Raw genomic sequence first — 12,404 nt, 5'->3', positions numbered from 1 at the left:
CTCGCTCAGTTTTTTCATTTTGCGCTTGCTCGCAATGTGTTGCTTGCGCTCACAACATTCTCTGCTGCCAGCGCTCAACTCTCTGTACACCGTTATAAGTGTGCCACAAAACCAACCAATCACAGACTTGGTTTCAAAAATTCTGATTGGCTCTTACGGTCTCCAATCAGCTCGCTATGCTTCTGCATTCCGGAAACAGTCGAAATGTAGCTAAATCCAGCTAAACTCAATTAAACCCCAATTTTAAAATAAAATAATTAAAGATATTATCCGCAAATTGGGGTTTAATTAGGGTTTAGCTGGATTTAGCTACATTTCGACTGTTTCTGGAATGCAGCTAGCGAGCTGATTGAGACCGTAAGAGCCAATCAGAATTTTTGAAACCAAGTCTGTGATTGGTTGGTTTTGTGGCACACTTATAACGGTGTACAGAGAGTTGAGCGCTTGCAGCAGAGAATGTTGTGAGCGCAAGCAACACATTGTGAGCAAGCGCAAATGAAAAAAACTGAGCGAGAGGGGTGCTATTGTGTGTGTGTATATGGATAAGTGCAAACACTGAAATACATTTTTTGCACGCAGCAATGAATTTTGTTCACTCAAATTCAGCTTTTGTACGCTCAAAATAAATTTCCCCTCAAAATGCAACACTTGTACTTGCAATCTTTTTTTACGTGCGCTCGTTCACGAACGACACATCGGACTAGGATCGTACCATTATGTGAAAGAAGGAAGAGGGGCAGACGCTCCGAAGACAGCGAGTGTTGGTATAGGCCAGGTACACAAAGCTGTCGCTGCGACACACGAGGATATTGGAGACTGCAAAGCTAAGTGCAGAATTTGTAATATGAAAATATCCGTTAGAGCAGGGTCAACAACAGACCTGCACAGACGTATAAGAACCACCCACCCATCCGTGCAATTGGAGCGTGCCCGCTCTCCTGCCATCCACTGACCCTGGAAAAGAGCCAAGTACTTCTGCTGCAGCATCCACTGTCAATTTAATATTGTTTCTTTGTATCAGTATACTGCTGCTGGATTATGTGAATTTCCCCTTGGGATTAATAAAGTATCTATCTCTTACCGAAAACTGCAGGTATAACACGGTCTTCAGTTCAAAAAACAAATGACGCCAGACAAACAAATGTCGATGAGGAGCTGGCTAAAATGATACCTAGCGACTTTCAACCATTTTCCATTGTGGAGAACAGAGGATTTACAACTTTTGTACATGCCTTAAACCCCATGTATGTTCTCCCTAGCAGAAAAACTTTGTCCCAAACAATTATACCACACCTATATAACAAGGAACGTCCATTATGGCAAGACAGAGTCAAAAAAGCTTCAGCAGTTTGCCTTACAACTGACTGCTGGACATCCAGAACAACATGCTCATACATGTCTGTCACTTGTCACTTTACTGAAAACTTTAAGATGACATCCTGCCTTCTTGACTGTTTTGAGTGTGCTGAGAGACATAACACAGAAAACCTAGCAGAGGAGCTACTAAGAGTGGCTCAAGAATGGCAAGTAAATGACAAAGTGGTGTGCTGTGTTACTGATGATGCAGCAAACATAACAAAAGCCATACAAAATTTGCAGTGGACTCACAACCCATGCCTTGCACACACAATAAACCTGATAGTTCAAGATGCGCTGAAGGTGGTGAAACAAACTGTGGACAAGGTAAAGGCTATTGTAGAGTTTTTCCATGAAAGCACAATTGCCACAGAGAAGCTGAAGTCTATGCAACGCCAGATGGGGATGCCAGAGCTAAGGCCCAAACAAGAGTGTGCTACAGGATGGAACTCAACATTTTATACGTTGAAACGCATCCTCGAATCAAAAGATTCCATCATCTCCACCCTGGCTGCAATCAATGCTCCTGTTGAAACTTTAAGTCAAGAGGAATGGGACAGAGTGAAAGAGGTCTGCATCATTCTGGAGCACTTTGAGGAGGTGACTGTGGAGATAAGTGCAGAAAGGTACCTTGAACAATTTTGTTTTTACTTTACTACTATACAGTTAAAGATTACAGTATATAGCAAAATACTATGTATTACAGACAAATGATTTATTAATTGTAAAAAAGGCAATGTATCACATTGCAAAATCTTATTTTCACATTTTCTTTTTTCTCTTTTTCAGCTATGTCACAGCCTCCAAAATGCTTATTCTCTGCAAGGGTCTACAGCGGGTAACAGCCCACCATCAACGGAGTGTAACAATGGATAAAAGTAAAGGAGCTGGCCACTGCTCTTTCTTCATCCATGGACAGAAAATTTCTGAGGATGGAGTACAACAGTGTGCTTTCAGAAACCACTGCTCTGGACACCAGGTTTAAAAAGGTAACATTTAATGACAACAGAGCTGTGGATGAGGCATTTCAAAGAATAAGTGCAGCAGCAGCAAGATGCAACCCCAGCAGCCTGTCTGCTCCTCCATCAAAGGGGCAAGAGGAAGAAACTGGAGCAAGGGCGTGTTCACAGGAACCACAAGCTTCTGCTGTGTGGAGGCTCTTTGACGAAAGAGCAACAGGAGACACTGCAAGGAGAAATCCCACAGCTGATGCTATGTTGGAGTTGAGGGCCTATCTTGAGGAGCCCCTCATCCAAAAAGCTGAAGACCCTGGTTAAGGTTAAGGTAGTGGTAGGAAGACTTTGCATCGTCGCTACTTCAGTCCCTTCAGAAAGAGTCTTCTCAAAAACAGGACAAATAATCACGGAGAGGAGAAATTGCATCAGCCCATCTAAGCTGAGGCATCTGGCATTTCTGAATGCCAACCTGGCCTAAAAACTTTTATTCAAAAAGTCATAGTGTTGTGTTGTTGTTGAGTTTGGCCTTTATGTAATTTGTTTGCTGTGGTTTTGTGTTAAGATGTTAATTTAAAGCTTTTATTAAAATGTTAAACAATAGTAACTGTTTATTTTTTGTAATGAAAAAATGCATAAAATGCATAATTTCTGAAAACAATGAATAAGAAATTGCTTATACACAAACCATTGATAATTGCTTAATTAGGTTAAAATATAAGCATCCAAGTGATACTAAACGAAGAGCCATTCAGGAGCCATAAGAGCCGGCTCTTTAAAGGGAGCCGATCCAAAAGAGCCAAAGCTTTGAAAAGAGCCGGTGTTCCCATCACTACTGTGAGCAGCACGGTGCCTGTCTAGTAGAGGAGGCACTGACGGATACGCCCCAAATTCAAACGGGCCAATTGGAAAGCAACTCAGTTTTGAAAATCAAATGTTATTCTTCTCCAGAGTTTTCATTAGGCAGACAGAGCATTTCGCAGAGTGGGCTCTCGGCTTGTCTCCGGTGGGTTGGAGGGTTAGTGGATATACTATTTTTTCAAGTATAATAATGTTACAAGTCAAAGGTTTGAACACACTTAGGTCACTTTAGATTATCATAGTTCTGTATATATATTTATAGTACATAATGGAAAATATTAACAAGTTGCTACAAACAAAAGTGTTAAAGCAATACTCAATTACCTCCTGTTTAAGAAAGTTCAAATCAGATTCAGAATCAGACAATAATGGGAAAAAGAACAGCCAGGATAGAATCATATTATTTTGCAAAGTTATTTCACTGATAGTACAGTTTGTTTAAACTCTTTAAACAATATTCAATGTTTCATGCTTACTTCTCCAGCATTCTTAAAAAGTACTGCTTTTGAAGTTTTTTTTCCAACTGAAATAAAGTGAAATGTTTGTTTTTGTGCCTATTTGTCAGTTTTAAGAACTTTGTATTTTATATTCACCAGAGACACAAGTATATTTAAGTTCATAGAGATAACTACAGTTGTATATGGTGCTCAGGAGTATGCTTGTCTATTTTGCTATAAAAAGAACAGATTATGCAGGCATCATCATCAGCCACTTAAAGCCACAAAAGGACAGTGGTGGTTCATGGAGGTATGTGAAGCTTTCCAGAATACATCTCATAACTTGTAAACTTTGATCAATTGACACTTTTAATACAATTGAATGCAGCTAGATCTCAACCATAAGATTTTTATGACAAAACAGTATACTGTGCACTTTTTCACCTTTTGAAAAGCTTGCTTTGATTAAATTTAGATTAATACATGACTGTGTATTAAAATTATTTTCTCTCTCTTTTATTAGTTTGTTCTGATTAAAAGAAATAGCATGCTATTTTTTATTCATAGAATTTATTATAATTGTTTTGGAAGACATGCCGCAGATTAGAAGGTGGTGGTGTCTTATCTTACTTCAGAAAGGCAGCATAAAAAAAGCTTAAAAAGTAACACACCTTTTAAAGGGAAGAACAGTTATCAGAATTTGTCAACTTACAGTATTTCTATTTTTTTTTTTTAACCAGCCAAGACAGCTATCTTCAATTTCCACACATAATACTACAACAACAACATTTTATTTATATAGCACCTTTCCCATGCTCAAGGAACTGGTAGTGCTTCCTAATTATCAGTTTAAAAGTTTTCTGACACTAATTTTATATTAGAACTTCACAAAAAGACTTTAACCAACAGATCACAAACCAGATTTTCAGTGAGGCATTCATGGGCTGGTGCCTTTCTACAGCCCTGCGTTGTGTCAGTGGCATTATGGGGGCAGAGAATATTGGTCTTAAAAATGGAGGTCTGAGTGCTTTAGAATGTAGTGATCATTTGCTTCAGGTAAACCCTTTAAATTATGTAGAACTTTTTACATTTAGCATTCCGTTTCAATATGTTTAGATGAATGTTTTAGCAGTTTTTAACGCATGCTTACTAAATTGGGAATAATTAAATTACAGATTTGAAATGATGAATTCAGCTTTCACAAGCGACTATGTTGTTGGTAATTGGACTTTGTCTTTCAGGTACTCACTTCAGTACAATTCCTGTAGACGTACAAATTGAATTGAAATGGGTCTTACAGTAATATACAGTATCAGTAAATAAAGATTTATGCTGACTTTTTTCCACTTCAGAGTACTTAGTCATTTTTAATTATTTGTGCACTTTCTGAATAGTTTCTAACTAGACATGACATTCCCTTGAAGGTGAACTGATATGATTTTACACTGGAGTTTTTTTTTTTTTCTTTTTTATTTATTTTTAACTCTACCTCATGAATACAGGGAGTAGAGACAAAAAGCAAGAAAAATCAATAGAGCTAAGCATTCTTATGACATGTTTTGGCCATAATGGTGTGTTTATTTCATAAGCCAATTTGACTGTTCTTTGAGTAAAAGTGGAGTTAATATGTTGATATTCCTAATATAATACTTCACACTCAGTATTTTTTTCTTTTTCACAAAAAAGTAATTATTATCAAAACTATCCTGACTGCTTGTCACTGGCAGGATGCTAACAAACCTGTTGGGACAGTACTCAGGCCAAGATTTTTGAATATGGGCAAAGATGAAGTAACACACACAACTGTAAAATTAGACCAAAGGGAAGGCAATTAAGATACTGAAGTAGTCATGTCCTCCTCGTTATTTACTTTTGACTGCATGAAGGATATGCACTCATTTCTTGATGAGATACAGGCTAAAAAATCCCATCAGTTTCTGCTGTTCTACAAATTAGAATGTTATGTTTTCTTCCATACACCTACACTTTGATTCACTAACAGAATGTCTGACTAGTATCTCAGAATGGATGAATAGTAATTTTCTCAAGTTAAATAAAGAGAAAACTGAAATTTTAGTGATCAGCAATAATGGATACAATGAGGCTATTAGAAATAAACTGGATACATTAGGATTAAAAGTCAAGACGGAGGTAAAAAGCTTAGGGGTGATTGTTGACTGTAATCACATATTAATCAGATCATTAGGACAGCATTTTTTCACTTAAGAAACAGAAGTAAAGTTAGACCTCTTATATCACTGAAAGATGCTGAGAAATTAGTTCACGCGTTTGTTTTCAGTCGACTAGATTACTGTAATGCACTCCTCTCTGGACTACCCAAAAAAGATATAAATCGTTTGCAACTAGTGCAGAATGCAGCTGCTAGAATCCTAACTAGGAAAAGAAAATCATAACACATCACACCAGTCTTAGCGTCACTACACTGGTTACCTGTGTCATTCAGAATTGACTTTAAAATTCTGCTTATGGTTTATAAAGCCTTAAATAATCTCGCCCCATCTTATATATCGGAATGTCTGACACCTTATATTCCAAATCATAACCTCAGATCCTCAAATGAGTGTCTCCTTAGAATTCCAAGAACAAAACTTAAAAGAAGTGGTGAGGCAGCCTTCTGCTGCTATGCACCTAAAATCTGGAATAGCCTGCCAATAGGAATTCGCCAGGCTGATACAGTAGAGCACTTTAAAACACTGCTAAAAACACATTACTTTAACATGGCCTTTTTATAACTTCATTTTAATCTTAATTTAACTTAATCCTGATACTCTATATGTTCAATCTCTTCAAAATAACTATTCATGGTGGCTCTAAAATCGGTACTGACCCCTACTCTCTTTTCTGTTTCTTTTTCCGGTTTCTTTGTGGTGGTGGCCTGCGCCACCTCCACCTACTCAAAGCTTCATGATGCTCCAACAATGATGGATGGATTAAAAGGCAGAAGTCTACGTGACCATCATCATCATCAAGCCCTTCCGTGAGAATCCTAAATCCAAAGAGGACTGTTTCATTTATGTTAGGTAGAATGCCCAGAGGGGACTGGGCGGTCTCATGGTCTGGAATCCCTACAGATTTTATTTTTTCTCCAGCCGTCTGGAGTTTTTTTGTTTTTTCTGTCCCCCCTGGCCATTGAACCTTACTCTTATTTGATGTTAATGTTGATTTATTTTGTTTTATAATTGTGTCTTTCATTTTTCTATTCTTTAATATGTAAAGCACTTTGAGCTACTGTTTGTATGAAAATGTGCTATATAAATAAATGTTGTTGTTGTTGTTCCGATTTTGTCAACCTTCAAAATTTCCAAGGACCTAACCTACATGTGGCAGAATGCCTACAGTGATGTAATTTTGTTCAGTGACTCACTGTAAAGAAAGGTGGGGATGGACCTGCTTTCTGACCCGGTTCAATAGTTCCTGGTCTACTCAAAAGGACCCATAGAATGGATGTAGGACACAGATAGATATCCCAACTGTGATTGCGTTCTTTATTTCTTTAAATATATTCATATTTGAACCTGAATCTTGTGTGTGTGGTTTTGTCAAGGGTTTGAGTGCTAAAATGCCCCCACTGATTGCACTCCCCTATGTGGTAGTTATAACAATGATTTTGTGTTTTGATACATTACTTTAACTTTCAAGACCTACAGTAGACAGTTAGCTTGTGTGTTCAAGATGGGAATTTAAATTAAAAGCAAAAATGAGTTTGGACAAAAATCTTCAGCCCCTGGGACTGTATATGACAAACACTGTATTAAACGATGCCATGTTACTGTTCACTCCAAATCAGGATTATTGATATATACTATATATGTGTTCTGACGAGTGGCTGGGGTTACCCAGGAGGACACCCAGAAGGAGGGCTTAAGCCTTCCTCAGACCACGTGGGGGCGAACGCCCTGGTACTTTTGGGGGCCACAGGTACAGAGCTTTGAAGCTCAACCCTGTAAGGGCCTGTTGTCTCCACCAGGGGGCACCCCAATGCCTTGGGAGCCCTGGACCTTAGCACTTCCGCCAGAAATTGGGGACACCCGGAGTGCTTCCAGTTACACAGCCGGCACTTCCACCACACCAGGGAGTGCCGGAGGAAGATTGTCAGGAGGCACCTGGAGCACATCCGGGCGACTATAAAAGGGGCCGCCTCCCACCGTTCATTGGCTTGAGTTGGGTGGAAGACAGACAAGGTCTGGAGGATAGACAAGGAGGCGGCCTGAAGAAAGAGGCAGTGTGGTATTGGCCTCGACTTTGAGGTTTGTGGTGCACTTTAATTGTAAATAGTGATCTATACTAATAAAAGGCAAAGCCCTCACTGACTGACTGACTGACTGATCACTAATCACTAACTTCCCGTGTAGGTAGAAGGCTGAAATTTGGCAGGCTCATTCCTTACAGCTTACTTACAAAAGTTTCTACGTGTAATGATCATAACTGGAACCTATTTTTCTCCATATAATGTAATGGAGTTGAGCTCGATGGCTGTGGGGGGTGGAGTTTCGTGTGACATCATCACGTCTCCCACATAATCACGTGAACTGACTGTCAACGCAATACGTAGAAAACAAGGAAGAACTCCAAAAAGCGCAGAAGAAAACATGCATTATACAATTGAAAAGGCAGCGAAACAATATGAAGCGACCGAGTCACACATACAACCATATTCATGAGTACAGCTACTTCGGAAACAAAGCACAGTGTAAACCTAGTTTAAATTAAGTTCATAGACAGGCTGCCGCTGGCATTTGTCATGCCCACGACTAATGCGGGATACAATCTTAATGAGAGGACGCAGGATATAAACGAGAGGTTTGATCACTTTGTAACTAAGTTAAAATTACTGGTGAAGGGCTGTGCTTATGCAAATTCCGAGAGACTGTCTTTGTCGGGGGATTGACAGTGAGCACTTTTAATTTTTTTCATCCTCCCCCTGACCTATAGCCCAGACAAGTGCAAACATGGGATCCCTTTTCTACATCGCGGCAAACTAATATTAAGGCGCTTCGCACTTTCTTTTGCACATATACGATTATGAGGTCGTCAGCTCGGATTATGAAGACACGCACAGGAGTGGAGGACCGACAGTGCCATCACAGCTGATTAATGGCTGGGATGTCTCACCAGTCTACACAAGACCCACTGTGACTGTCCCCAAAAGGCGCTCATATTGTCAGCGAAGATATCTCTCTACACTATGTAAAAGAAAAAGGCAACTTTCCTTTCTTTACACCTTATTTCCTTTTATCCCAAACCAAAGCCTTTCTCTCTTAAACAGCAGAGGACACAAAACTAATTTTCTTTAATTGCTGGTAATGCCGGTAAGGCACATTACCAGAGGCAGAAATTTGGACGTTCACATAGAAAATGTAATTTCTATGCCACAGCCGTCAAAATGGTGTACTACTGACAGATGATTCATATACATTTTAGCTGCTGTTAGTACTACTTACCTGTTGTGTTACACCGTCTTTAAAATGTTGTTTACCCGAAACCACTCCAGTAGTGCTCAATGTAGCTTTACTTCTTAAAACGTTAATGTTTTACTTTTTAATAACTTACAGACTACATTTTTTTTATTTTTCCCTTGCACTCAGTGACCAAAGCTATACACACACACATATAGACACATACTGTACATATATATACCTGTGTGTATGTTTGTATGTATGTGTGTATATATATATATATATATATATATATATATATATATACACACAGAAATTTATATATATATGTGTATGTGTGTGTGTGTGTGTGTGTGTGTGTGTGTGTGTGTGTGAGTGTGTATGTATGTTTGTGTATATATGATGTACATAGGTATGTATATAGACTCAAACCGATTATGACAGCAGCAATCCAAGCTGTGAGAAAACAGTAAAAGGAGGCGTGTCAGACGTTGTGGTACATTTTCTGATGCAGCTAGACGAAAACAACTTTGTGACGCTGCGGCCAAATACACAAAACAATTACTTTGACAATCATGTTACATTATTTTTTAAAATGTTTCGTTTTCTTTTCATAAGTTCTTTACACGACTTACTTGAAGCCTTGGTATTTTGCTATATATATATATATATATATATATATTTTGGGGGTCATCTCATTGTTGCCCCTCAAGTGCATCTGTTGTTAATTTTATTAACACCACAGCAGCTGAAACTGATTAACAACCCCCTCTGCTACTTAACTGACCAGATTAATATCCCATAAGTTTCATTGACTTTATGCTATACTCTGATTAAAAAGTGTTCCTTTAATTCTTTTGAGCAGTATATATATATATATATATACTAGCAAAATACCCGTGCTTCGCAGCAGCGAAGTACTGCCTTAAAATTTTTATTAAGAAGAAAATTAAACCTTTTTAAACTGAGGGAAAATATACCAATAATTATTTAAGGATCTCTTTGTATACCACATTGTGAGTTCGGCCCTCCGGTTGTAATATGACCAAGTTGTGCGCTGAGCTTACGCTTGAGCATGCAACGTACAGTTGGCCATGTGAACAGTAATCTTGTTTCAAATCTCACAGCTTGGATTGCTGCTGTCATAATCGGTTTGAGTTTCATGGTTTGTTACAATTACAACAGTATTTGTAGGACTTGTGTTGAAGAGACATTCGGCATCTGTCAAGCGTTGTAAGTATACAACCAGTTTCATCGATAACTTCACATCCAGCTTTCGAGAGTTTAAACATTCATAAACATTAATGTGCCCACTACTGAAATCGTCACCTGTGAATCTAAGATGTTTAAGAGGCATTGGCGGTTGTCGAAAGGTGTAAAATATTTGGCCATTTCGGTACACTTGAAAGTGACAACCGAACAATTCAGTGTCAGCCATCAACTCACCTGCAGATGCATAGGTGAAGGGCTTAAGCATTTCACTCTTATAGTGCTCCTGTGTAGTACAATTATCTCCTGTACCGTCATCAGTCCACACCTTTAACCTGTCCCAGTCATTCAATACATAAGACACAATGTTCCTCCGGATATCAAGAGTGAGCCTGATATGGCCGTGCAATATGTAACAAAGAGAATGGAAAAGGCAGGTGCCATCTCTGGGCATGGAAACCACTCGGTAAATGACAGTTCTTTGATTGATGGTGATCACCTCGATAGACATGTTAACGGGGGTACGGTTGGAATGATAAAGGAAATGGGTATCTGAACAATGTAAAGTAATAACTATAATCGTAATAAATGAACAATAAAACAGCGGAGAAGCCGTGGATTAAATAAAAAGGCTGTAGTTATCAGCAGGGAGACCTGAATCCGTGGCGAAGCAAGGAAGGGAATGTAGAGACTGGAGCGATGGGCGGCCTTATATAGGCAGGCAGCCAACAACGTGGGAGGCGTTGGGATGGGGGACCCAATGCCGCCTCACACGGTGACCGAGCTGCAAGCTATGGGCGATATATGTACGTAAGTAGGATTCAGTTAGCGTTGGGAACCCGCGTACCAAATTTCTTAAAGATGGGCCCATAAGTAACAAAGACCATTGAAAAGTTTAATATGGTGGCCAACAGTGGCATCATACCACCGAAATAAGTACCAAATTTCAGCCTTCTACCTACACGGGAAGTTGGAGAATTAGTGACGTTGGAAAGTTCAATATGGCGGCCGACAGTGGCGTCATACCAATGAAATAAGTACATACATTGGTTTTGGTTAGCGCAGGGAAGCCACCTACCAAATTTCATGAAGATGGGGCCATAAATAAGAAAGTTCAACATGGCGGATGTTGTCGACCGTTATTGACTGTTATGACCGTTACGTGTAGAATTTCGAAATGAAACCTGCTTAACTTTTGTAAGTAAGCTGTAAGGAATAACCCTGCCAAATTTCAGCCTTCTACCTACACAAGAAGTTGGAGAATTAGTGATGAGTGAGTGAGGGCTTTGCCTTTTATTAGTATATAGCAGAATACCAGCCATGTAGGAGAATAGATATATATATATATATATATATATATATATATATATATATATATATATATACACACACACACACACACACACACACACACACACACACACATATATATATATATATATATATATATACACACACATATACATATATATATATACACATATACATATATACATATATATATACACATACCTATCTACATCATATATACACACAGATACATACATACACACACACAAATTATATATATGTGTGTATGTATGTATGTATGTATGTATGTATGCATGCATGCATGCATGCGTGTGTGTGTGTATGTATTATATATATATATATATATACACACACATACATACATATACACATACATATACTTGTGTGTATGTTTGTATGTGTCTATATGTGTGTGCATAGCTTTGGTCACTGAGTGCAAGGGAAAAATAATAAAATATAGTCTATAAGTTATTAAACAGTAAAACATTAACGTTTTAAGAAGTACAGGTACATTGAGCACTACTGGAGTGGTTTGGGTAAACTACATTTTAAAGACTGTGTAACACAACAGGTAAGTAACTAACAGCAGCTAAAATGTATATGGATCATCTCTCGGTAGTAGATCCCTTTTGAAAGGCGCTACACGACGGCTGTGGTATAGAAATTACATTTTCTATGTGAACGTTCAAATTTGTGCCTCTGGTAATGTGCCTTACCGCATTTAAAGAAAATTAGTTTTGTGTCCTCTGCAGTGTTAAGAGAGAAAGGCTTTGGTTTGGGATAAAAGGAAAAAAGGTGTAAAGAAAGGAAAGTTGCCTTTTTCTTTTATATAGTATAGAGAGATGTGTTCGCTGACGTTA

General features: G+C 38.5%; 1 protein-coding gene across 1 annotated transcript; it reads left to right on the top strand.

Annotated features, from left to right (window-relative positions):
• Window positions 1–1,075: 1,075 nt before the first annotated feature.
• On the top strand, window positions 1,076–2,780 carry LOC120526848 (zinc finger BED domain-containing protein 4-like). The gene is made up of 2 exons (XM_039749975.1): window positions 1,076–1,982; window positions 2,146–2,780. Exons 1-2 carry the CDS (start codon window positions 1,165–1,167, stop codon window positions 2,339–2,341), a joined length of 1,014 nt encoding a protein of 337 aa, XP_039605909.1. The 5' UTR covers window positions 1,076–1,164; the 3' UTR covers window positions 2,342–2,780.
• Window positions 2,781–12,404: the final 9,624 nt, after the last annotated feature.

The sequence above is a fragment of the Polypterus senegalus genome, chromosome 3 (genome assembly GCF_016835505.1).
Source record: "Polypterus senegalus isolate Bchr_013 chromosome 3, ASM1683550v1, whole genome shotgun sequence".
Taxonomy (NCBI): domain Eukaryota; kingdom Metazoa; phylum Chordata; class Cladistia; order Polypteriformes; family Polypteridae; genus Polypterus; species Polypterus senegalus.
This window is presented reverse-complemented; position numbering and strand designations above follow the sequence as displayed.

Coding starts and splice junctions, on each gene's coding strand:
- LOC120526848 (XM_039749975.1), top strand. CDS start 1,165: ATGATACCTAGCGACTTTCAACCATTTTCCATTGTGGAGAACAGAGGA. Junction 1,983..2,145: donor GTGGAGATAAGTGCAGAAAG/GTACCTTGAACA, acceptor TCTCTTTTTCAG/CTATGTCACAGCCTCCAAAA.